This window comes from Botrytis cinerea, chromosome 1, assembly GCF_000143535.2.
Source record: "Botrytis cinerea B05.10 chromosome 1, complete sequence".
NCBI classification, from domain to species: domain Eukaryota; kingdom Fungi; phylum Ascomycota; class Leotiomycetes; order Helotiales; family Sclerotiniaceae; genus Botrytis; species Botrytis cinerea.
In genome coordinates this window covers 2,002,006-2,024,647 of record NC_037310.1, presented here as the reverse complement: position 1 = coordinate 2,024,647, position 22,642 = coordinate 2,002,006, and the positions used below count along the sequence as shown (strand labels likewise).

The 22,642-nt window shown below is 44.7% G+C and overlaps 4 protein-coding genes across 4 annotated transcripts; 2 read left to right on the top strand and 2 right to left on the bottom strand.

Moving 5' to 3' along the window:
* Positions 1-187: 187 nt before the first annotated feature.
* Positions 188-4,371, bottom strand: BcniiA. Its single transcript, XM_024690573.1, has 4 exons — positions 3,879-4,371; positions 3,623-3,773; positions 1,566-3,568; positions 188-1,489 (listed from the first exon to the last, which is right to left on the bottom strand). Exons 1-4 carry the CDS (start codon positions 4,031-4,033, stop codon positions 424-426), a joined length of 3,375 nt encoding a protein of 1,124 aa, XP_024546342.1. The 5' UTR covers positions 4,034-4,371; the 3' UTR covers positions 188-423.
* Positions 4,372-5,024: 653 nt separating this feature from the next.
* BCIN_01g05780 (hypothetical protein) lies at positions 5,025-8,712 on the bottom strand. The gene is made up of 2 exons (XM_001561304.2): positions 7,694-8,712; positions 5,025-7,524 (listed from the first exon to the last, which is right to left on the bottom strand). The coding sequence occupies exons 1-2, from the start codon at positions 8,357-8,359 to the stop codon at positions 5,512-5,514; spliced, it is 2,679 nt and encodes an 892-aa protein (XP_001561354.2). The 5' UTR covers positions 8,360-8,712; the 3' UTR covers positions 5,025-5,511.
* A 2,419-nt stretch (positions 8,713-11,131) lies between these two features.
* BCIN_01g05770 (hypothetical protein) lies at positions 11,132-12,575 on the top strand. The gene is made up of 2 exons (XM_001561307.2): positions 11,132-11,592; positions 11,646-12,575. The coding sequence occupies exons 1-2, from the start codon at positions 11,443-11,445 to the stop codon at positions 12,459-12,461; spliced, it is 966 nt and encodes a 321-aa protein (XP_001561357.1). The 5' UTR covers positions 11,132-11,442; the 3' UTR covers positions 12,462-12,575.
* A 1,438-nt stretch (positions 12,576-14,013) lies between these two features.
* On the top strand, positions 14,014-22,635 carry BCIN_01g05760 (hypothetical protein). Its single transcript, XM_024690572.1, has 6 exons — positions 14,014-14,180; positions 14,235-14,787; positions 14,837-14,924; positions 14,979-15,101; positions 15,165-18,023; positions 18,081-22,635. Exons 1-6 carry the CDS (start codon positions 14,134-14,136, stop codon positions 22,379-22,381), a joined length of 7,971 nt encoding a protein of 2,656 aa, XP_024546341.1. The 5' UTR covers positions 14,014-14,133; the 3' UTR covers positions 22,382-22,635.
* The last annotated feature ends 7 nt before the right edge of the window (positions 22,636-22,642 follow it).

Below are 22,642 nucleotides of genomic sequence, written 5' to 3'. Positions count from 1 at the left end.
ATCCTACCGGTGCCCTACGCATGACTAAATCAGCACGTGACAGTAGCCACGTGATGGTAATTTCTTCATCTTCTACTTTACTCTATTCGAAGAATATTAGGAAAAAAGGTTTAATATCTAAATTAAATAAATGTTTATTACACTTAAAATTGAAGTTTCTGAATACGATATATAGAGTCAAAATAAGTGTGTACTCATTAAGAGGTATAATCACTATAGATTGACGCTAGTATCAATGAGATCATAGAGCTAATGCTATAACTACTGACTACTTTCCAAAAAAAAAAAAAAAAAAAAAAATACACGAAAGTAAATCGATATACAAGAAATCCGCGAATATTTAAACGCCTACCCTAATTTTGATTCCGGTTCCAGTTCCAATTCCCTGTTACAACACTCAAACCCAATCATTTACCCATCACATTACCAGTCAATACCACCACCTCCCTCTCCCCCAACCCTCAGTTCCCTCCTCCTGTCCGCAGGCTTCCTCCCCTTCATCCTCCCCCCATCCATCGCAAACCCAATCTTCTCATCCAACTTCTTAAACTGTCTTTCGCCTGCCTCCCCCTCTCTAACTTTCCACCTCTCCATCCCCAACACTCCATCTAACTCATGCACCGGCGGCAACTTCAAATACACCCATCCATCCTCTCTCTCCTCGGCCTCAAAAATCGCTATGCTAACCTCTTCATCATTCTTACACCTTCCCTTATCCTCTCCATTCAAATTAAAATTCCTCTTATGATTCGGACAGGAGATCCAAAGATTTTTCTCCTCCTTCCCATCACTTCCAGGAATAGTAATAGAACCAGGCCCAGAATCTCCAATCAACCCATCGCTCAAAACAAACGCCCTCTTATGCGGACACATCTGCTGACTAGCCAGCCACTTCCCCTGCACTCTCCAAACAGCCAATTGAGTATCCCCCCTCTTCACGCTTGCTGAAACCCCACTGGGCGCCTCATCCGCGCCCTTGAAATGATCTTTCTGAATCACCCTCTCCCAATTCAAACTCGTCCATTTCACATTCCGGAAATCTGTCTTCGCACTCTCCTTCGTCCAGTCCACCGGTCTCGTTTGTCCACGCTCAACCTGCACATCCATATTTTCCACCCTATCATCACAATTATCAAACTGATTGAACCTTTCTCTCATTTCCTCGTCTTCAATCGCAGCTTTCCATTCGTCGAAGAAACTCCCCACTAGCTCCTCCATCTGCGCTTCCAAACTAGCACAAATACCTAGCTTATCTTCCAAGATAACTTCGCGGAGATACTTGATCCCACCGGGAAGAGCTTCTAGCCATCGAGCTGTACGTTGCAGTTTATCGGCTGTGCGGATGTAGAAGATGAGGTAGCGATCTAGGATGGTGACAACGGAATCTGGTGGGACGTCTTTGGCTAGGAGTTCGCTGTGACGAGGTGTAGCCCCACCATTCCCGCCAACGAAAATGTTGAAACCTTTTTCTGTGGCTATAAGTCCGAAACTAACGATAGCCGATTAGCATTTTCATTTAAACATATCAGATGCAAAGCCATCAAAACCGGAAATGCGAGACCTACTCTTTATTCTGCGCCTCGGCACATTCCCTCACACACCCACTTACACCTCCCTTGATCTTATGCGGCGATCTAATACTCTTGTACCTCTCCTCCAATCTAACAGCCATGCCCACCGAATCTCCAATACCATATCGACACCAAGTCGTTCCCACACAACTTTTAACAGTCCGCAAACTCTTTGCATACGCATGGCCAGATTCCATACCCCCATCTACCAGTTCCTTCCAGATAGCCAGAAGATCTTGTTTCTTCGCTCCAAACATATCGATTCTCTGACCTCCAGTGATCTTGGTGTAGAGATTATACTTCTTCGCTACATTTCCTATCAGGATTAATTTATCCGGCGTGATTTCTCCCGCCGATACTCTGGGTACGACGGAGAAAGTACCATTTCGTTGTATGTTCGCCAAGAAACGATCGTTGGTCTCTTGAAGACCATGCAGCGGACGCGAAATGACATGTTTGTTGTAGAGCGAGCTGAAGATCGATCCGATCGAAGGTTTACAAGCTTCGCATCCCTGACTCTCGGGATCATTTCCCGCTTCTCTCATAACCTCCGCTAGAGTCTTCAGGCCCTTGACAGAAATAATGTTATAAAGATCAGCGCGAGAATAGTTGAAATGAGGACAAATGTGATTTTTGACTTCTTGGCCCATAGATTTCATAGTGCTGTTGAAGATGCTAGTCACCAGGGGCATGCAGCCACCACATCCTGTTCCGGCTTTGGTGCATGATTTGACGTCTCCGATACTTTTGCATGTGCCTTGCTTGACCGAATGCACAACATCTCCTTTGCTTACATTGTGACATGAGCATATTTGGGTGTCGTCATCCAAGTCGTCTCCACCATCATCACCTTCCTTGCTGGCTCCGAGGATGAATTGACTAGGTGGCACATCTAGCATTTTTTGATTTTTTACCATCGGTACCAGCTTGACGTAATCTTTCGTGTCCCCAATCATCATACCGCCTAAGAGGTATTTTCCATCCATGGTGAATAGATATTTCTTGTAGACAGCTTGGAAAGGATCTTTGTAAGTAAGTGCCTTGACTGGTGATACCCTGGGTTCAGCAGTCAACTGTACCGAAGAATTGGAAGAATCTTTGTCCTTCTTCGCCGCCCTGATCGGTAGATTTTTAGGACCATCTCTGTCCGCAAAGAAATCCCCAAAACTCGCAACCTCCACCCCTAACAGCTTCAACTTCGTGCTGAGGTCAGGTCGCTTAAATTTCCGATATGCGTGTATCTTTGCTTGTGTCAAGTTGAAAGACAACACATCTGCCATCTCGATCCCAGGGGCAATCAGTCCGAACGTTTGATTTTCCCAACTAGCACACTCGCCAATTGCGTAGACATCTTTGACACTTGTACTTAAATCATCTCCTACGACAATTCCTCCGCCGCGTTCAGCGCATTTAATTCCTGCTTGACGAGCAAGTTCATCTCGAGCCTTGATGCCGATCGCAAAACAGATAGTCGAGCATTCCATTTCTTGTCCATCTTCAAACACCACACCTTTCACTTCATTCTGCTCCGTCACCTCGATTTTTCCAACTCGTTTGGACAACATGACATCCAAACCTAGTCCTCTCACTTGTTCGACCACCAAGCCTCCAGCATCAGAATCAAGCTGACGACTCAACACCCACTTGTTCCTCTCGATCAGATGTACTTTCTTATAACTCTCAAGATCCATCATGGCTTTTGCAGCTTCGAGACCCAAGAGTCCTCCGCCCACTACAAGTCCATGTGTATCCTTTTTCTGATCCGAAAACCGGATGAGATTTTCCAAATCCTCTATGTTTCTATACACGAAAACACCTTTGGCATCATGCCCAGGTGTTTGTTTCGGTACAAGAGCATCGGATCCCGTAGCCAAGACAAGGATATCGTACGAGACCGTTTCGCCAGAAGCACAAGTAACCTTTTTGCTGGAATGACAAATCTCAACCACCTTGGTATTGATGTGATAATTGAGAGATCCGGCGGGAACGTCCGCATACTATTCGATGCATTAGCCTAAGAGATCTTGCGAAAGACCAAGCAGTAAACTTACCCATGTTTTTGGATTCAGATACAAATTCTCCACAATCCGATGTTGAAAGAAACTCGTGAGACCAACTCGATTGTATGCTAGATGTGATTCTTCGCCTATAACAACGATATCGTATTCTCTCTTCTTCGCATCCAGTTTCATCAATTTCTCTCTATTTAAACGTTAGCACACATCCTAGAACCCTATTCAACTGTGCCATGAATCAACCTAAGCGAAGAAATACACCATACTCAGCATGGCATAACCGAAAACTCACATGAAAGCAATCCCCACCATCCCCAAACCAACAACCACCACCTTCTTTCTCTCCGACCCTTGATTCTCATTTCTAGATCCATTTACCCCGTCCGAAGCCCCATTGCTCAAATCTTCCACCACCTCAACCGGAACCTGCGATTGCAACTTCGACATGATGATATTCCTGCTCCAGGAAAAAGGAAAATATATAACTTCCCAATCCGTGGGGTATTTTCGTATGCAGACGAAAAGACGCCGAAGAGAAGTTCGCTATACAATTACTTCCTGGTCGAGGTATGTATGTGAAAGTGTTGCGTATACTCTCTTCCCAGCAATGAACTGTTCACCAGAGCCTCAATGAAAGAACAGGTGAAAAAGAAATATGTAAGTATATATATCTCGGAAAGAATTCTATAATTCAAAGAAAACAAGAGATCAAAAGTAAAGTAAAGAAAAGTACACAGTATATACATACATACACATACACACTTATCTCAAAACCAGCCACAATCTGTCTAGCAGCCCAAAGAAAGTATCAGAAGATACCGAAAAAAAAATCATGATATCAATCTCAAAATCGATATCAAAATCAAACAAATCCATTCCATGCATCCTTACCTCACTCACTCACTCACTCACCAACCAACCAAAACATCAAATCCAGAGATAGCCCAAGCCCCCTCTCCTCCTCGGAAACCCTTCAACTTCCCACTCCCCCCCAAACATCTCCATTTTCCTCTCCACCCCGCATCCCACCAATCACACCCGCTCAAAAACTAAGCCAATCTCTCGAAATCGATCATGACATTTCCTCGGTCGACGACACATCTGATACGGAAAGCACAGATACACGCCTACTAGCTGGCTAAGTACAAGAAATGATTCCTGATAAGAAGATTGTTGGACCATCCCTTGGAGTGGGGCTTTTGATAGCAGATAAGAGTTTCCTGTCGGTAACTTTGATTGGTCAATTGGGTATGTCGTTCAACTTTTGGATTCTCAGCCGGAGAAGGACGGAAATGCTACTTGCTACTTGCTTTCTGGCAATTCAATTCTGGAATATTTTTAGTCAATGATTTTGGTGTTAGTCTTAACTGGGCAGCAATACTGTGGGTAAATGGGAAGGGCCATCAAATGGCTGTACCGGAGTACACGTGTAGTAGTATGTATCTAGTACTTTATATTCAATCATCACTCAATATACTTGACCAAAGAATAAAGTATTGCCTAATTCTATATGTAAAATGAAGAGATCACTGCGAGCAATGGGTGTCGGAGCAGAGGTTTTTCCACGTAAGAGGAGATGGAAGAAATGCAAGGGCAAATCAGCAGACGCAAGATCAAAAATGATGTTAGGAGTCTGTTAAAAGAAGTAGATTTTTTTTTGGAAGTAGAGCGTATGCATTTAACCACAAACCCAAGCAGCGCAACGCAATGCTCTATGATACTATCGCATCTAGATCAAACCTCGAACGCCAATCAGTCCCGACATTCGCTTACCTGGTATCCATGACGATTCAATAAAAGGAAAATAATAATACCCCGTGTACCGTTCCAAATGCCAAAAATGTTGTGCCGGACAAAATATTTTGTCAGGCCTTGTCGATCCATGATTTTGAAGAAAGTTGCGAGAACAAAAATGAAAATAATCATCAGCATCCTTCACTGTCACCGTCATCACTCATGCTGCCATACCCCGCATCATTTTCCATGCCAAGAACTTGTGCAGTAATGGTTAAGCATTTCTCCACCATTTCTCTCTTCAATTCGGTCTCCAAACCACTCTTCTCACCTTCTTTGCCACCGATCCAAATTCTGAGATTGCCAGCAAATTTCTCCAATGAAGTAGCACATGTTGATGCAATTAAAGTATGTTCGTGCATCTTTTCAACCAGCTTGTACATTGCTGTGAACCCGAGTAAAGTGAGATTGGACGGAACAATAGAGTCGATAATTTTTGGCGCATTTTCAGGATTGGCTGGCATAGGAAAGCGTTCCAAATAAGCAAGGGCCATTGCGCAATGAATCGATGATCTAATATCTGGTAAATTGGCGACGGATGTTTTGATGTTAACATTTGATGACACGGGCATCTTTTGTTGTCCTGCACCAACTGCCTTGAGAGCCATAGCGATACTTTGTCCACGTTTTTCTTTGACGAGAACGGCACGCGCAACGAGAGCACGGATTTGAGCTCCGGATCCAGGAGGTGCTGTTTGAATGGCAATCTTGATATCATCGGCAATATTTTTGTAACTTGCAACATCGTTATCCTCTACCTCCAGACTCTTTGCCAAAGCTTTGTGGAGTGTGAGACTTGACCACCAAGCTGCGACAGCATCAAGAGGGCTCCGGATAGCAAAATCATCCACCACGCGGTCCATACCACAGTTTACCTTTGTGTTGCTGGTAGTAGGTAGATTCCACGCAAGATTATAAGCACGCTGTACAACGGCATCGACCAAGACATCATCACATTTATGCTCAAGAAGGGTAGCGAGATGTTCGGGTAGCTCATCTAGTTGTTCTTTGGACTGGGAAAGCACTTGCTGCATTTGTTTTGCTTCGTTCCATTTCCATCTAGCCATTTCCTGCGCAAAATTTCGAATGATTTTGGATCCAGTAAATCCAATCTTGTTTAACTCCCACAACAAAACACGAATGTGTAGTGCTTTAAGCATTAAGCGGGCTGGAGTATCAGGAAGTGTACCAGAGGCCAATAAAGTCAATGTCAAACGGCTCTTACTAACCTCAACATCGCCACCAGTCAGCTGTGCGTCAAGAGCGATAGTCCAGGCTTTGATTCGAGCAGCCTCTTGCTCTTCTGTGGTACCAGTCAAGAAAGAATAGAGCGATGGTCCAACAATGTTGCGACACGTGAACTTGCCAACCTTCATACACAAAGCAGCTGCCTCGAGAAAGAAATTGTGTCTTGGCACCCAGACCGTTTGGACGGCTGTAAGCCAAGCTTGTCTTCTGACTTGTATAGAAGAGGCGAGTGAAGGTGCGGCGGCTAGATTGGCTGACTTGGAACCCTTCGCATTTGGCTTAGGGCTGAACAACGAAGGTAAGAAGATGTAGAGGAGGAGACCGAGTGCGAGAGAGTATTGAAGATAATGTATAGTCTGGCTTGCTGGCAAGTGATAACCCTGGAAGTTGACCTCCAACATTGAATGAAGACCACGGCTTAAGGCCCTCAGGAAGTGAGTAGGAAGAGCCATGAGACCCCGAGCGCCAGGTGTATCAGTTTCTTGCTCTGCCTCGGAGAAACCTTGCACAATCATCAGACCAGCCAGAGAGCCGACCATGAGCTTGCCAAAGTATCCTCCATTCCATGCGTTAGGACCAATTGGTTGGCGGTTCTGAGTGACGTATTGCGTGGGAACAGCAAAGGTTTCTTGACTCATTTGACCATGTAATCTTCGCATATCGTCTGGTACAGGTATCATACCTTGATCGGAGGAAGGTGAAGGACCTGGAGTGTTGAAATCTTGAGCGTATTGATATGGATTCATTGGTTGTTGCATGGGACCGAAGCCCATAGATCCGGATACAAAGAGCTTCTCGAAAGCGTTGATGCGTGTCTTCATTTGATTATTCTCATCCTGTAAACGTGAATTGCGCTTCTCTAAATGTCGAATATATTCAGTAGCCTTAGAGAGGACCTATTTAGGGTAATGATTAGCATGGCTTGAACCTTGGATGTAAAGTGAAGACATAAAATAGTGGCGTGATTTTGAGACTCGCATGATATGTTGTCCAACTGATTATCATATCCGCAGATAGATCGAATCATATTTGCATACTAGGAACAAGAAATAAGAAACAACTTACTGTAGCTTTGTTCAATTTATGAGCTGGAGTTAAACCTTGTAATTCATCTCGATCATCAGCTGTCACTTCACCGCGAGCGCTCTTCTGCATTATCCGCAGACTCGGGACACTGTCCCGAAGAGCCGCAATCTTGTCGTTCAGGTTGTTGCGATACCTCTTCTCAATCATATTGTGCGCCGTCGTCTTCTTGGCCGGAGGATGGTGTCCTCCAGACTCATCGTCGTCCTCATCGTCGACCTCTGCAGAGGATTTGCGTTTGCGACTCATATCTTGTGATTCGGGTGAGGAAATGGAAGTGGTCTTGGAGGTGATAGAGACTGGACTGTGCTGATTTTGGTATTGCAGATGAGGCGGCATGGCAATATCGCGCAATTTTTCTTGTTGAGCTGCAGTGAGTCCGCCGTTTGTGTTCATGCTATTGTACTTCGGACCTATATCTTGAAAGTCTTCTTGCTTCGGCATCGGGGGATCCCAATTCAACGGGGTCGAATATAGTCCGCCGTCGTAGGGCGGGGTCGTCTCGTCCCAATTTGATGGAAACAGAGGATCGTCGTCGAGGCCTAGTGAATCTGCAAAAACGGCTGTTTGATCAAATTCATTGGAGGAATCGAGACCGGCTGATATCCCCGATAACGTCGGATCGAAAGAAGAATTCTTAGATACCATGATTTGGCACGTCACCCTGAAAGGTGTCTTATTATACAACAGGTTATGTGGAATCTGGGGATCTGGTGAGAAATTCGAGAAAGTGGTTTGATAATTGGAACGTTCTCAGGATTGAACCAGCAAAGACAAGGATCGGAATATGCACAATATGTACGAATCTAGACAAGTTTGCGAGCGAGTGGAAGTGAATGGTATGTAGAAAGGTAAATGGTATCGAAGAAAGACAGACCGATTCACAGGTTCATGGTGATTTCCTTTGCTGAGAGGATGAAATTTGTTGTCAAATTTGTTAGCATTGGGACATTTGGGGCATTGGAGAGATTGGGATATATTGGATTGTCGACCGATAAGTCGTGGGTGGTCTGATTTTATCGTATGATGGGCCGTTCCGCAGGAATTTAGTGGGAAAAGGAAGGGGGGCTAGCTGCATTGGCTCTAGCGCAGGCCAAATGGGACCGAAGCACGTGAGAAGCCAGAAGCTAGAAATCGGAACACGAATCGATGTGCATGAAGATCATTTGCTTCTCTTGATCCAGCACCGGGAACATCAGCAACAATGTCCCAGCATCTGTCTATGGTTGTTGTTATTGCGCTTCTTCTTCTTCTTCTTCTTCTTCTTCTTCTTCTTCCTCGACTGCGAAATCTACCTCATTCTGACTCAAAGATGGTGGGCTTGAAGCTGGGGATGTTGAATCTTATATGTCGTCGACCGAACAAACACGAGCGTTTGATGGATGGAGTACAACTCACCCGGCGAGAACGAGGGCTCGAGAGATCTAATGGGTTGATGACGCGCCGCTTGGCCACTGCCGTGGAGGCGTTTTCGCTCCGCTCTATGGAAAACTAAAAAGAAAAGGAGAGGGAGAGGGAGAAGCTCAAGAAATACCGGTCCATGTACGGCAAATTACAGTGGGGCCAATACAATCGAACACACCAAGAACATATCTATCTACCAAGGGAGGCGAGTGACTAGTCGAAGAGCTTGTTCTTGCCAAAACGCGGGGTGAACAAGTAACAAGTGAGTGAATCAAGAATGAACCCTAATGACACATGAGCTACGAGGTATACTTTTTGGCTTCAAGACCTCTTATCATATCTCGCTATCCTTGATGTGGTCTCTATTCATGTCTTGAATATGAATACTGCCGTGTCGTTCATTCAGTCGATTTCAATGAATCCAAAATGATGACCTCGAAAAGCCTTCCAAGTGGAGTTGCAGATCTAAATTATGTAATCATCTAAAACACACCATAATCTAGCTGAAAATGTCAGACTAAATTCAGGGTGCATGATGCGTAACACACGAAGGATTTCTGTTAGATGCGTGAGTAACTTTTGTGTACACATTGCCCTGAATCCGGCATCATTTGACCAATCATGCCGTCCTAAGAGTACGTGATTTGAAGACAGTGTGATTCACGTTATCAAATGAAGCTGTGTGTCAACCTTGGGGGGGGGAGAAGCTGTTTTGAAAGGGCTATCATGCCATTTCAAAAGAACCTCCAACATGTATTTTTTGCTATTATGGACCGCTCGAGAAGTTTTCATCAAAAATGAGACCTTCTCAAGATCCACAAAGAGCTACAATTTAGTTGTCGTACCACCTCCAACTGTCCTTCGCCAAATGAGCGAATAGTTTTGGGTTGGAGATTTGAGAAGCTTTCGTTCAGAAAGCTCGTCGATGCCCGTTGATGCAGTCAATGTACAATTAAGATTCTTGGTAGAGGTCGGGATATAACAGGTAGCCGTTCAATGGCGATACGACCTGATCATAACCTGTCTGCTTGTTCTCCATATTCTCATTTTGTATTCTTAAATCTATCGGCCTTGTTATTCCTCCATCGTTGGTATACATGGCTATCTAACTTATGCCTTGTAAATCTTTTGTATGAAGTCGAACCACATTTTGTCAGAAGCAGTTCTCTTCTCATTATTTCAAGATTCAAGGAAACTCAAGTCTCCCAGGTGGCACAGCTACAACAATGTCGGCATACATTGGTTTGCCAGATTTCTTAGCGGTAGTTCGCGACGGAGGAAACACTCTGATTCAAGGTCAGCTTCGTGAACTCATCATAAGGTTTTATATTTTGAGAAGTTTTTGATTGTTCAAACCTTCCTTTGACTCCCTTTAAATCACGTAACCTCATTTCGTTAATATGTACTTGGTAATCCAACCAAATCTTGAAGCATACCGACAGATATTGCGAAAATGTCGTTGCATTAATTTTGAGTTACTCCATGAGCCATGCATCAATTATTGACTTCTTGATCTATGCAAAGACTGTATACTTTACATTACCGAAAGCCAAGCGTTGATGGCAGATCCGTCGGAAAAGCTCAAATTTGTATCCTGTTATGTTTTTCTCATTGATGCTCGAGACTCAATACTGGTTGACTCAAATGAGAGACAGAAATCAAGATTCCTCAGACATACGCCCTCTTCGGCGAAGAAACAATAGGCCGAAACTGAGTACTATGGTGCTCAAAAATACGTATTATCTTGGTGGTGTGCACGGTACTCGTTTCCGGCCACTTTTCTCTTCCTCGAAGAGAGACGCGTTATGATCATCCTCCGCCTGCCCGATCGATCAAATCCCTTTGAATGGTTCAAGGTGGATTTTTTCCGGAAGATTGGATACTTTCAAAGTCCGGATCTTGATAACTCCCCGAATGAAGTGGATTTGGCCCGCTACCACGCGGGAAATTTCCCGGTAATTCTTGAAAGTGGGGTCAATCAACTAACGGCTCCCTCTTTCTCGGGCTTTGAACCATGGATCGGTTCTAAGTAGATTGATAATCTGGGGAGATAATAATTTAATGGTCATACTAGTGAGTGCTTGGATATGGAGAGCTTTAGGAATTTGGTAAATTCATTCGGTATCCCACGTCGGCATCCTCAAATCAATAGTCAAGATGAAGTTTCGTCAACTCATGACCGACCGATAAATCCGGTCGGTGGAGAAGATGAAAGTATAACATTATTGACGACATATCCCTTGCGTGCCACCTCATCCATAAATAGCAAGATGTTTTCTCAGTTTAGAGGATTTTCTACATTATTCCGCCTGCCTTAGATCGCTACTATGGATTCTGCTAAGTTCTCTCAATTCAACGTTTCAGTCAAAACCTACAAATCAGTCCGAGACCATGAAATCCAAGCCTATGTTCTCGTACCCAAAAATATATCTCCTGGGCCTCATCCTGTGATCGTGAAAATTCACGGTGGGGGTTCGGTAAATAGCTCTCAATTGCCCCTCCAATTTACAGACACTAACCCCCAGTCTAGGTAGCTGGATCAGCGGTCTACGCTCCTTGGTTTCCCCAATATCTCCTAACCCTCGCGCTTCGAGAATCTGCCATCATTATCGCCCCAAACTATCGACTCCTGCCGGAATCAACTGCTCCAGAAATGATCTCCGATATTTCCGATTTCTGGTCCTGGATGCGCACATCATCACTCCGATCTTCCCTTCCTTCTAATATCACAGCCAACCTTTCTCGCACTCTCTTGTATGGCGATAGTGCAGGTGGGCATCTCGCCATGCTATCCGCACTAACCGAACCGGAAAATACCATAAGAGTATGCATAGCCGCATATCCGCAACTAGATATCGAAGATGAGTGGTTCTGCAAGAAATTTGAAAAACATCCTTTTGGTGCACCCTTGCTCCCTACAGCTATCTTGGATAATCATTTAGAAAAGATGGACAAGGACCCAAGTAAACGAGAACTTGTTTCCGATACAAGAGATCCAGGGGAGAGATTGCAACTTATTCTTGTGGCGTTGCAGCAGGGAAGATACAAAGAAATGTTTGGGGAAGAGGAACATGTATATCCTTTCCGAGTTCTTAAAAAAATATCTAAAGATGGGGCGAAGAGAAAAATGCCTTTCCTTTGGCTATATCATGGAGAAGAGGATAGTGTTTTGCCTGTTGCCGGCACCACGAAGTTTGCTAGGAAATGGAGGGAGGCATTTGGAGAAGAGGGGTTGATGGTGCATACCGAAGAAGGCGAGGACCATGGATTTGATACCGAGACAGATGTTGATGCGGGATGGGTGAAGGAGAGGTTGGAGAAGGTTGTGGGGGTCTGGTTGAGCTAGAGGTGATTGAGTGGACTTCATATTTTTGAATCAAATCAGACTTTATAATTATACGTGAAAATATCGTGGCCATCATGACCTCTGGCTCATTGTTCAAGTGAATTGTATTTCCCACTGATGTGATTTAGCAACAACTCATTCACGGGGGACAAGTCTTGATGATACATGCCCACGGAAATCGAACATGTCACGTGATATTGGTCATTCAAAGTTCAGTTGTTGATGATAATTTACAAGAGTTTAGTAGTGATTATGGCACATGGCTTGACTGTGAGACTGTTGGTCGATTGATTGTCGCAGGTCCTGCTACCTATTGCCAAAATGTGTATCTACACGTGACGGGTTATCGATCGATGCTGAGGCGCTAGTATCATCTACGTCCTAGGCATTTCTAATTATATCTTGAAGATATCTTTAAAATTTACTGGTGGAATACTCTTACTCCGTGAACAGCAGTATCACAAACCTACCATTGTATACCTTGGCTTCTACTAGAAACAGAGAATTCGCGCTCGAAAACCGTAAGCCGTGAAGGCCGAGGGATTGTGCTTAGCAACTTGTTGTTTCAACTGGGAGAAAAAAGAACCTTGGCATAATTCTACGCTTCGCAACCCTTCACGATCAGCACCAATAAACCAGACTCACCAGCACTATCACCAAGAGTGGAAATTCTTTAAAGACTCACTGACCTTGGGAAATTGGCATATACTCCCTCGGACGTAATGGCTACAATCATTTACCAAAGTACGAGGGGAAAGTCTGTTGGTATCCCAAGGTGGAGCACACTCCGCCACCAAGCAAACATGGAAATCAAGTATCGGCGAAGCAAAGCTACTTGTTTGTTATCGAACATGCCCCACGCTGTCACTGTCTCGAGTTCACATGGAATCATCGCGGTGGTCTATTGTTGAAGCTCTCGGGAGTGGTTTAAGTGGCCGAATAAGTAAGTTACGAAAGGGTTAGACATATTCGCCTTACAACAACGTTATCATTTCCATTCGTCTAATTCATTCTTCTGTTCTATTTTTCTTTTTTGGAACTCGATAAGCGTCGAATCATTTCATCACTTGATTCTTGTCTGCTATTCTCGACGAATACAAAGTCGTGGAACCTCCAGAGGAAGGTCGTGGCCATGTGGCTTTGAGACTTAATGAGTTTCATACGAAACCGTGCCTCCTAGTAAGATCGACGCACAGAACAACCCCAACCCTATCACGATTGGCACTTGTCCAATGACTATTGTTATTTTAGTTTTAGCCTTTGGAAGATTATTCATTTTTCTCAATGCCGGTACCTGTCATTGTTAGAGCTTGCGTTACAGTTTCCTTCAACACTTGTCCAAGTCGGGGCAGTCATTCCAAATTGAGTAGATTTCGGTGCCCTGATCGTCGTTTGGGAATCCACTCATTCGGCGTCTTCTTCAATCCCACGATACTGCTAGAGGCATGGCAACTTTACTATGCACCAATCTTGCATTCTAGTCTCATCTACTTTTCATCAACCTTAAACATCTTTGATATTAACATTTGCTGTTGTTGACGACGCCGGCGCCGAACATGAGCTCGTGTTGATAGCTAGGAACATAATGTTCGCTCATGATTTTCTATTCTTGAATTTATACCCATAGATTGGGTTTTTACATTTTAATAATTTCTTTTGACGCTGTGTCGTAATGGCTATACCGGATGCTATTCAGACGCTGTCTGCTGCTTTCTCATTGTTAGTCCATCAACCTCAAATGTCTTTGATCAATTTCACTAACAACCACTAAAGTGGTATTCTTCTGCAGGCAGCAACAGGCGCATTACTTATATATGCTAGGGGTCATGGTTCAAATATCTTCAAGGACGGCCGGAGGCTGGTCCTCGTTCTGTTCTTGTTGTTTTCTTTACTATGGGCACAGATTGGGTTTTTAGAACTCCTAATGCCGACGACGGGTACCGGAGTTTGTCAGGTCGGATTAATATTCACAACGGGCTTCGATCAGTTGGCAAGGGTGGCACTCGAACAATTTTTGTTGTGGTCGATTGGGCATGGAACGAAGGTCACCGCCATTCGAGCTATCTTGCAAGGGCTATTGGCTGTCCGATTGATCGTGGGAGGCGTTTTGGTCGGAATCACTCGCCCTCAGTTTTCACCTACATGTGTCGCCGAAACTTCGATATTACCTGTGGCAATTGTAGTTCTAGTCATGGACCTTATCATTGTTGGAGCTTTAGTCGTCCAGGCCGGCTCTTTGGGGATGTTTGGGGATCGACGTGAAGACCGAAAACTCCAGAGTCGAGCTCTATTGTCGGTCATTGCAGGCTTCGCGGTTTGGACAGTAGTATGTGCTTAGAACAATCTTCCGACACCCTTACTGACACGAACTTTAGACCAGTGTACCTATGCTTCTTGGAATACCAAGCATTATCTTAATCATACGGACTGTCGTACCAGCAAATGGCCTTCTTGTGCTCATTGGTGGGTATTAATCATCTATGATTGTCGCAGTGTACTAATGTTAATATCTTGTAGGCATAGTTACCATCTTTCCGGTAGCATTGTTGTCTCCAAAGCAAGAGGATTCTGTCACCGCCGGTGCAAAATCTCCATTCTCTACTAGCCCGATGGCATCATCTCGAGGGATATTCCAGAATGGTACAGGAGCTGAAGGGTCCCCAATAATTAGTCGTGCTGGCGCTAAAAATCAACTTTTTGTAGTCAATCCTTCCTCAACGCCGCCTCAGAGAGATATGCGAGGCTTCACGAAACTTGCCGACGATGGAGACTCAGGGGAAACACAAGTTCCAGGAGGTGTATTTCCTGCTGTTTTTGCTGCATCATCGCTGGCTTCGGGTCAAGCAGCATCCAAATCAGCTTCTAAACTTCCAAAAGTATCTGTTCGAGGGCTTGCCATATCGAAGCCCATAGTTAGTGACGAAACAGACCCTGATACACCTTTTGCCAAGATAGCTACGATTGATTTGAAGACTGCTATAATGAACGATCGCGAACGAAGAGAAATGGCCAGCAGAAAGTCTCCATTCAATACTCCAAGAGCAGTTCCTCTACGGCCAAGAATGTCACCAGAAGAAATGTTAAACAAAGCCAATGAATCTGCAAGGAGAGGACCACCAAATGAACCCAAAGAGTGGGTGGCTGAATCTGGAATTTCAACTTCTGCATTACTTTCGCCTGCACAGGAAGTGCGACGTCGTTCGCCACGAGGAATCAATAATTTAGAAACACTGGAAGAGAAACAGACTTACAGACCTATTGTCGGATTGCCATCTATGCCTAGAGCTCAGAATTCAATGCCACTTCGACAGAATGCTGTTACTCAACCAGAAACAGTCATGTTAATGAACGATATCATCTATGATAACCCTACAATAGTACAGTCTATAATCAGCAGAACCCCTGGACATTCCAAACAAAAGTCCTTGCAGGAACTTTCCCCCTTGACTCCTTATACTTCGACATTTCAACCACGGGAGTCTGTAATTGATAGAGCGAGACCTATTCCTCGGCACAAGAATACTGGCATGTTTGGAAATGAGCCCTTGCCAGGCCACAGGCGTACGAAATCAGGCTCTTCCATATTCAGTCGGAAATCTCTCTTCAATATTTTAGATGATGCACCAGAGGTGCCTCCACTTCCACCAAAGCCACATCCAGTGTATACTGCTGCCGAACTAAAGAAAATTCTACCTAATGATACTAAAAGTATGACGTTTAACGAGAAGATAGAGTTCTTATTTCCAGCTCCGCCAGAAGTCGGTATGCTCAACAATCGCCGATCTTCCGTTCCAGATCTTCCCAGCATGGCTCGTCAATCAGCTATTGAAAATGAGATGGATTTGCAAAACAACCCTATTTCAAAACGGACGACAACAATCGCAGCAGTCAGCCCACAAGTTTATCTAACAAACCAGGATTCGACCGAAGTCAATCTTAATCGCGAAACTTATCGTTCAAATGCAGTAGGAAGTCCATCAAAAACGTTGGTGTCAAGTCGGATTTATAGCGACGCAAGTATTCTCAAGTCAAGGAGCGAAACAATCCCAAGTAGCTCCCATAATGAGAATGCCCAAGCATCAACTCCTTTGGATGAAGATTTTTTGAGCGAGACTAGTCCATCAATTGCATCTGATACATATAGAAATTCTTCATATTCTACATATTCGCCACTGAGGAGTCAAAGGTTTACACCTGACGTTGAGAGGTTGGAGAGAATGTCGGAAATCCCGATGGATGACGATGAGGATGACGGAGAGGTCATGGTTGTCATGATGGATTCTGCTGAACATCGAAGATCTATGGCTGAATCGGCGGCGGGTGACAGGGAATCTTTCATTTTCGACATCAATGGTTTGCCCATTGAAGCAACGCATACTCTCCCAACATGGCATCGACGTATCGGTGACGAACTGCCTGCATTTTCCGATCGAAGGTCAAAACACGGATCGCGGAAAATGTCACCTCCTACTGCCTTACAGTTGGAGCCACCACGTGGAAGAGCATCTCCAATTCTCATTCGCAACGCAGAGCCATCTCCACAATTAGACTCACCAGGAAGGGCACTTCAAGAGATACAAGATCAATTAAATCGTATTGAGGAACCAAGACGTCCGTCACTAGGATCGATTCTACGTCGCATGCCAGCTACAGAAGAGCTCGAAAACCTCGACTATGATGACGGCATGGAGAGGTTACGATTACTCGAAAATCTCGAAAGGGAAATGGGCGAGCAAGAAAACGATTGGCAACAGATGCATCAGAACTTCAGTCCTGGCTCTGTTTCCTCGCTTGGTTCTCTTTCTACGCCAGAATTACAAGCGTCCCCCGAGCTTAAATCTCCCATGGAGACAGCCGATCCCAAGAGATTATCTTTGGGATTGCGCCGCACTTCATCTCGAGTCATACGTCAACGGATGAGAGAGAATATGGCTGCGACATCTGCAGAAGATGAGATTATGTCTTCCCAGGTCCAAGAAAATCCTGGGTTGGGTGACTGGCAGCAGCGCTTAGCTAATGCACAAATGTCTTACATGGAGAATGCACCAACAATCTCTCATTCTCGAAGTAGCAGTATAAATTTCTTGTCGGTTTCCAAAGCACCAATGGAGAGCCCTGCTCCACTTGATACCGATTCAGAGACCGAGCCAGAAAGCGCATATGAAGGCGAATATGAAAGCGAGGAAGAAATTATGGATCATGAACCGCCAGTTAGCTCGCCATATCGTGCAAATCTGTTGTGGCAGCCAGTAGTGCACTCACCCAAATTAGATGTCTCGTTACTTTGGAGCGCTGTTAATGACAACGCACCCATGCAGCCTAATCAATCTTCTGAGCTTCCAGCAAAGGACTTACGTCCCGCACAGCGAAGAAGCGATGTTGAAATGGTACTCAGCAGCAAGAATTTATGGTCAAAGTCATCTCCGAACATGAAACCCAGCAGTGTCTTAGTACAAGCGTTGTGGGGATCAACGCCAGTTCAGGCTGTTCCTGTTAAAGTTCGCCCTGTGACCCAAAAACCCCCGAGAAGATCTAGGCGTATCACACTTTTGGCAGACATTGGTATGTGATGATTGATACTCTGTTACTAAGATAGAAAAGTCAGCTAACGATAAATAGTCGAAAACCCTGAGCCTCTCCCAAACAAGCGCGATACATTGGGAATCTTTCAATTTCCATGGGGTGAGCGTTCTGACACAGCGATACCACAGCCAGCCTACAATCCGTCATTCCAGGCTAGACCACCATTGAACTCGATGCTTGAATCGAGGTCCCATCAATTAGAGCCCGAGCTATTGGAATATTCATCCACATCATTCTTTGATTACGACGAGGAAGACGAGTTTGACTCTGAGATGGAAACTGAAAGCGATGATGATTTCGACGAGACCACTTTGTGGGAAATTGCAAGCATGCTCAAGACTACTGACCTTCCATCAAAAGATAGCTTGTTGCCGCCACCAAAGCCTTCCCAGAATATAGTCACTGATTACGATGATTATGAGACGAGCTCAGAGACTGATTTTAGCTCAGAAAATGAAGATTATGAGGAGTTTAATAACGAGTACTATGGAGACTACAACGAGGCTAGAAACTCGACGATCATATTTTCTCAGGAAGATGTTCTGAATTCTGAGGATATGGTTCTTTCTAATATGGCATCACCACTCGTCGTATTGGATGAACAGAGCTCTCAAGAGCTGTTAGAATTTTCAGGTGATTCTTCCAGGTCTCTGGTTGAAGACTCGCTACTTTGGGATCACACCCCGTCACCAAGCACCAAGGGATTCGAGTATGGCTTACCTCAACCAAATTCGGATGTCTGGCAAGCATACATCCCATCATCGCAAGACATGGTTCGAACGAAATCCCAACCATCTCTATCAGTACCTGAACTCTCAAGCCATAGCCTTTGGAATGAGGAAGACAGTGATGTTTCCGAGGAACTAGAGTCAAACCTGGACCTTTGTTTCGAGATTCAATCGCCGCCTGCCACTTCGATGAGTCTCATGTGGACTCCTCCAGCGGTTTCCTTTGAAGTTCCAAGTTATGGTCTATTCTCTATCGATGCCAATCGTCAAGATTTCCGCACAACAACACAAACACCGGCTGCTGCCGATATCAAGAAGATTCAGCGGGCAAACTCATCTGTACTATCCATCCTTTCTTCCGATAAGTTGTGGTCTATCGAAGATTTTATGCCATGCACAGGAAAGAACTGGATATTGACAAGTGCGATCAAACCAGCTTCATTGACAGTTGCCGCGAGTCACTCTTTCATGTGGACTTCAAACCCAGTTGTTGCTAGTGAGACCATCGAAGGTCTATTCCAACCAAGAACGTCTCGTACCAATTATCGCACGACCGAGCTAGAGCCAGCTGCATTGGTTTTGACATCCAAAGCAAGAAGTGCACCAGGAACCCTCCCAAAGCTAGTATCCAACAAACTTTGGCGGCGTCAACCATGCCTATTGCACCTAAAGCGTGATCATGATTGGATTTCGGAATCTTCCATTCGACCAAGTAGTCCATCGATAGCATCCGAGACAAGTTCTGGAAGATCTTCACCTGATATTTCAGATGCATCGTCTATCGCTTCAACGAGTACTAAAGCATCGTCAATCTTCTCTTTCGCTTCCGTTTCATTGCCTTCCGTTTCCATGAGAAGAACTCTTTCAGCTAAGAAGAAGGAAGAAGTCATTCCACCACCGCCACCTCCTGCTGATCCAAGCAAGTATCAATCCAAGCTACCTGTTCGTCAGGTTTCTCTTAAACCAACTCCAAGATCTCTCCCAAAAACCTCACCATCAACACCACTCAGACAGTCGAAGGTCTTGTCTTCCAGAGATATATTCGAGGCAAGAATTCCTCCCAATTCTGAAAAGCCTCAGTTTCCGAAATTTCGTAGATCTGTGGTGCCAAAGCAACCAGTCAAACCAGCTCACAGAGCTATTAGACATCAATATAGATCTACCGTTGCTTTCCGTGCAAATTGGGAAGATGCTTTGAACGAAGCTATTGTCGCAGGATTGCCTAGATCGAAAACAACATCTGCTGAATGGGATCTTTCTCTGAACGAGGCTATAACTCTCGGCACTCCACCAGCTATCGAAGAACCCCAGATAGCTTTGGACCTCTTGGAATTAGATCTCATGGATTCTGTTACAGAAAGTACTAACGGGCCAACATATTCCGCTATCTATAATCCCGCAATCCTCCACCCCGTCTTTTTTACCGAAACTCTCGTCTCAGACGTGGACAATATTCATCCCGCTGCTGTTGGACACACAAAACTACTGTGTCTCACAGCTAGCGTTAATGATTGGGATCGAGCATTGGGAAAAATTGTGCCCACAAATACAACACGAGTTCAACGTCCAACAGCATTCGCTTTTATGTGGAAAGATGCTTTAAAAGAGGCCATTGCTGCAGGAACTCCCAAGGAAATAGAGTCATCTAGTACCATCGAGATCCCAAGAGATACTGTTGCAACAAATGAAAGTGTTCTTCCACGCTATGATGTTTCATCGATTCACCCAGTCTTCTTCGCTGATACTCTCATTTCAACTACAATGGATATTCACCCTTCTTGCATCGGACATTGTATCGTCATGAGTCCTGAGCCAATCCCCAATTCTAGTCTTTGGGTCCCCAAATCAGCGAGCATAACGTTAGACGTAGACAGTGGTCTATGGACAGAACCATCGAAGTCTGTTTACGATATTCAGCCACAATTTGAGACGTCACCGCTCGATCATTCTCGAAGAATTATTGCGCAACGGGATCTCGAATTGTCTACGCTGGAATCTTATGAGCTTTGGCAACCATCTTCAGTTTCACGCACTCCAAGAAACTGGCTATATACTTCGAGCAAGTCCAGAGTTAACCGCAATCTTCTATTCCAGAAACCTGTCGTTGAGATTATCAGCAATAGTGATGCTTTGATGTGGGAATTGCCGACAAAAATCATCCAGTATACTCCGGACATGTTTGCAAATTTGAAGCACGATCACGTCCAGAGGCCTTCAGGTGCCCGTAATTTACTTCTCCCATCTCTGGAATCTACAGAACTTTATACGGTTTCGGAAAAGAGTGAGCCTGAGATTCACTGGTTACATACATCCATCGCGTCATCCATCGCCGCAGGTCAGAACATCTCTACGATGTGGACCGCCAATGGGTCATCTACTCCGGACTTGTTTTCAAGCATGATGTATGAGCCTATCAAGAAAATCTCTGCTGCTCGTTCATTCGTTCTTCCATGCCTAGAATCTTCGGAGCTTTTCACGCCTAAGGATAAGTCACAGCCAGAGATCAATTGGCTACGCGCATCTATTGCACCTATCGCACCTATCATTGCTACCCCAAGAGAATCCATGATGTGGGTAGCATCTTCGGTATCAACTATATCCACTCCGGATCTATTCGCGAATGTGAAGGCCGAGCATGTCAAGAGAGTTTCTGCAGTTCGCCCTTCTACTTTACCTCATCTAAGTTCAGGAAGTCTCTTCAAAGTCGATACCGTAAAGAAGACCGAAGTCGACTGGCTTCGTGTATCTACTGTGGAGCCCGTAATCGAAGAATCGGTTGCACAAGCAACTGTTGATGACGAACCACTCGCTAGAGAGTCTACATTTGAGGACCTAATGGCTGATGTAGAAAATCTTACAGAAGAGGAGATTGCCGAGCTATTGGCTGCAGATGAATTTATGACAGAAGAAGACTTGGTTGATATGTCCATTGTAGATGAGCCCCTAGTCAATACTGGATCGAACTTACTTGAGCTTGAGATAATGGATATGCTCGAATTAGAGTCTACACCTTCTGAAGAGCTACTAGACCTCGGTGAGCCTTTATCACGAGCCGAACAGTTATGGACCTCATCCCCACAGATTGCAGCGGAACTCTCCACCGGTATATGGAAAGTAACTCCGGTGGCTGCCATCGCTCGTCCAGATATCTTCATCAAGAGCAATGAATCGCACCCTCAGAAGTTGTCAACCTCCTTTCATGCTCATGTTGCGAGACTCGAGTCGTCACAGCTATTCACACCAAGCTTCGTTTTCAAAAATGAAATCAACTGGCTTCACACCTCCTGCTTACCTGCCGTCTCGAGTTCGAATCCAGTATTGACTCCAAGTCTCAACGAGACCCCAGCTGACTTGATCCCATCCCCCGTGCTTCTCAACGCAAAGACTTGGATGCCCAGGCCGTCACCTATAGCACAGGTCTCTATGGGGGCCATGTGGATGCCATCCATAACACGTAATGAAATTGAGCTCCCTATGTTCTCCAAACAATGCAGCCAACCCTTGATCCGAAAGAACAGACAGGAATCTGAGAAGAACATCGAAAGCACTGAATTGTGGACAAATGAGAGAAGCACTCCGGAAAGCCCCAAACACTGGTTGTTGGGCTAAACAACAATAGAACGGAATCTTATTGAGTGATCATTGTATATTAAGTATATTTGATGAATATGTATAGTATAATTTGTGCATTTTGGGTTGCCTCTCTTAGATGTGTACGAAAGGGAGAATAGAAGCGGAGGATACAGGTCGGGACGGTGCATATTGCATATGGCGTAAGAAAGGATGATACCCGCCAATCATGTAGATAGTTTACTCACGAGTCATTTCTGGAATTTCTCTGTAGCAATACTCAATATACGTTACTCTGAT

Coding starts and splice junctions, on each gene's coding strand:
- BCIN_01g05760 (XM_024690572.1), top strand. CDS start 14,134: ATGGCTATACCGGATGCTATTCAGACGCTGTCTGCTGCTTTCTCATT. Junction 14,788..14,836: donor GCTTCGCGGTTTGGACAGTA/GTATGTGCTTAG, acceptor CACGAACTTTAG/ACCAGTGTACCTATGCTTCT. Junction 15,102..15,164: donor TCGAGGGATATTCCAGAATG/GTACAGGAGCTG, acceptor AACTTTTTGTAG/TCAATCCTTCCTCAACGCCG.
- BCIN_01g05780 (XM_001561304.2), bottom strand. CDS start 8,359: ATGGTATCTAAGAATTCTTCTTTCGATCCGACGTTATCGGGGATATCA. Junction 7,525..7,693: donor ATAAATTGAACAAAGCTACA/GTAAGTTGTTTC, acceptor TACCCTAAATAG/GTCCTCTCTAAGGCTACTGA.
- BCIN_01g05770 (XM_001561307.2), top strand. CDS start 11,443: ATGGATTCTGCTAAGTTCTCTCAATTCAACGTTTCAGTCAAAACCTAC. Junction 11,593..11,645: donor AAATTCACGGTGGGGGTTCG/GTAAATAGCTCT, acceptor CCCCCAGTCTAG/GTAGCTGGATCAGCGGTCTA.
- BcniiA (XM_024690573.1), bottom strand. CDS start 4,033: ATGTCGAAGTTGCAATCGCAGGTTCCGGTTGAGGTGGTGGAAGATTTG. Junction 3,569..3,622: donor ATCTGAATCCAAAAACATGG/GTAAGTTTACTG, acceptor TGCATCGAATAG/TATGCGGACGTTCCCGCCGG. Junction 1,490..1,565: donor GCCGAGGCGCAGAATAAAGA/GTAGGTCTCGCA, acceptor GGCTATCGTTAG/TTTCGGACTTATAGCCACAG.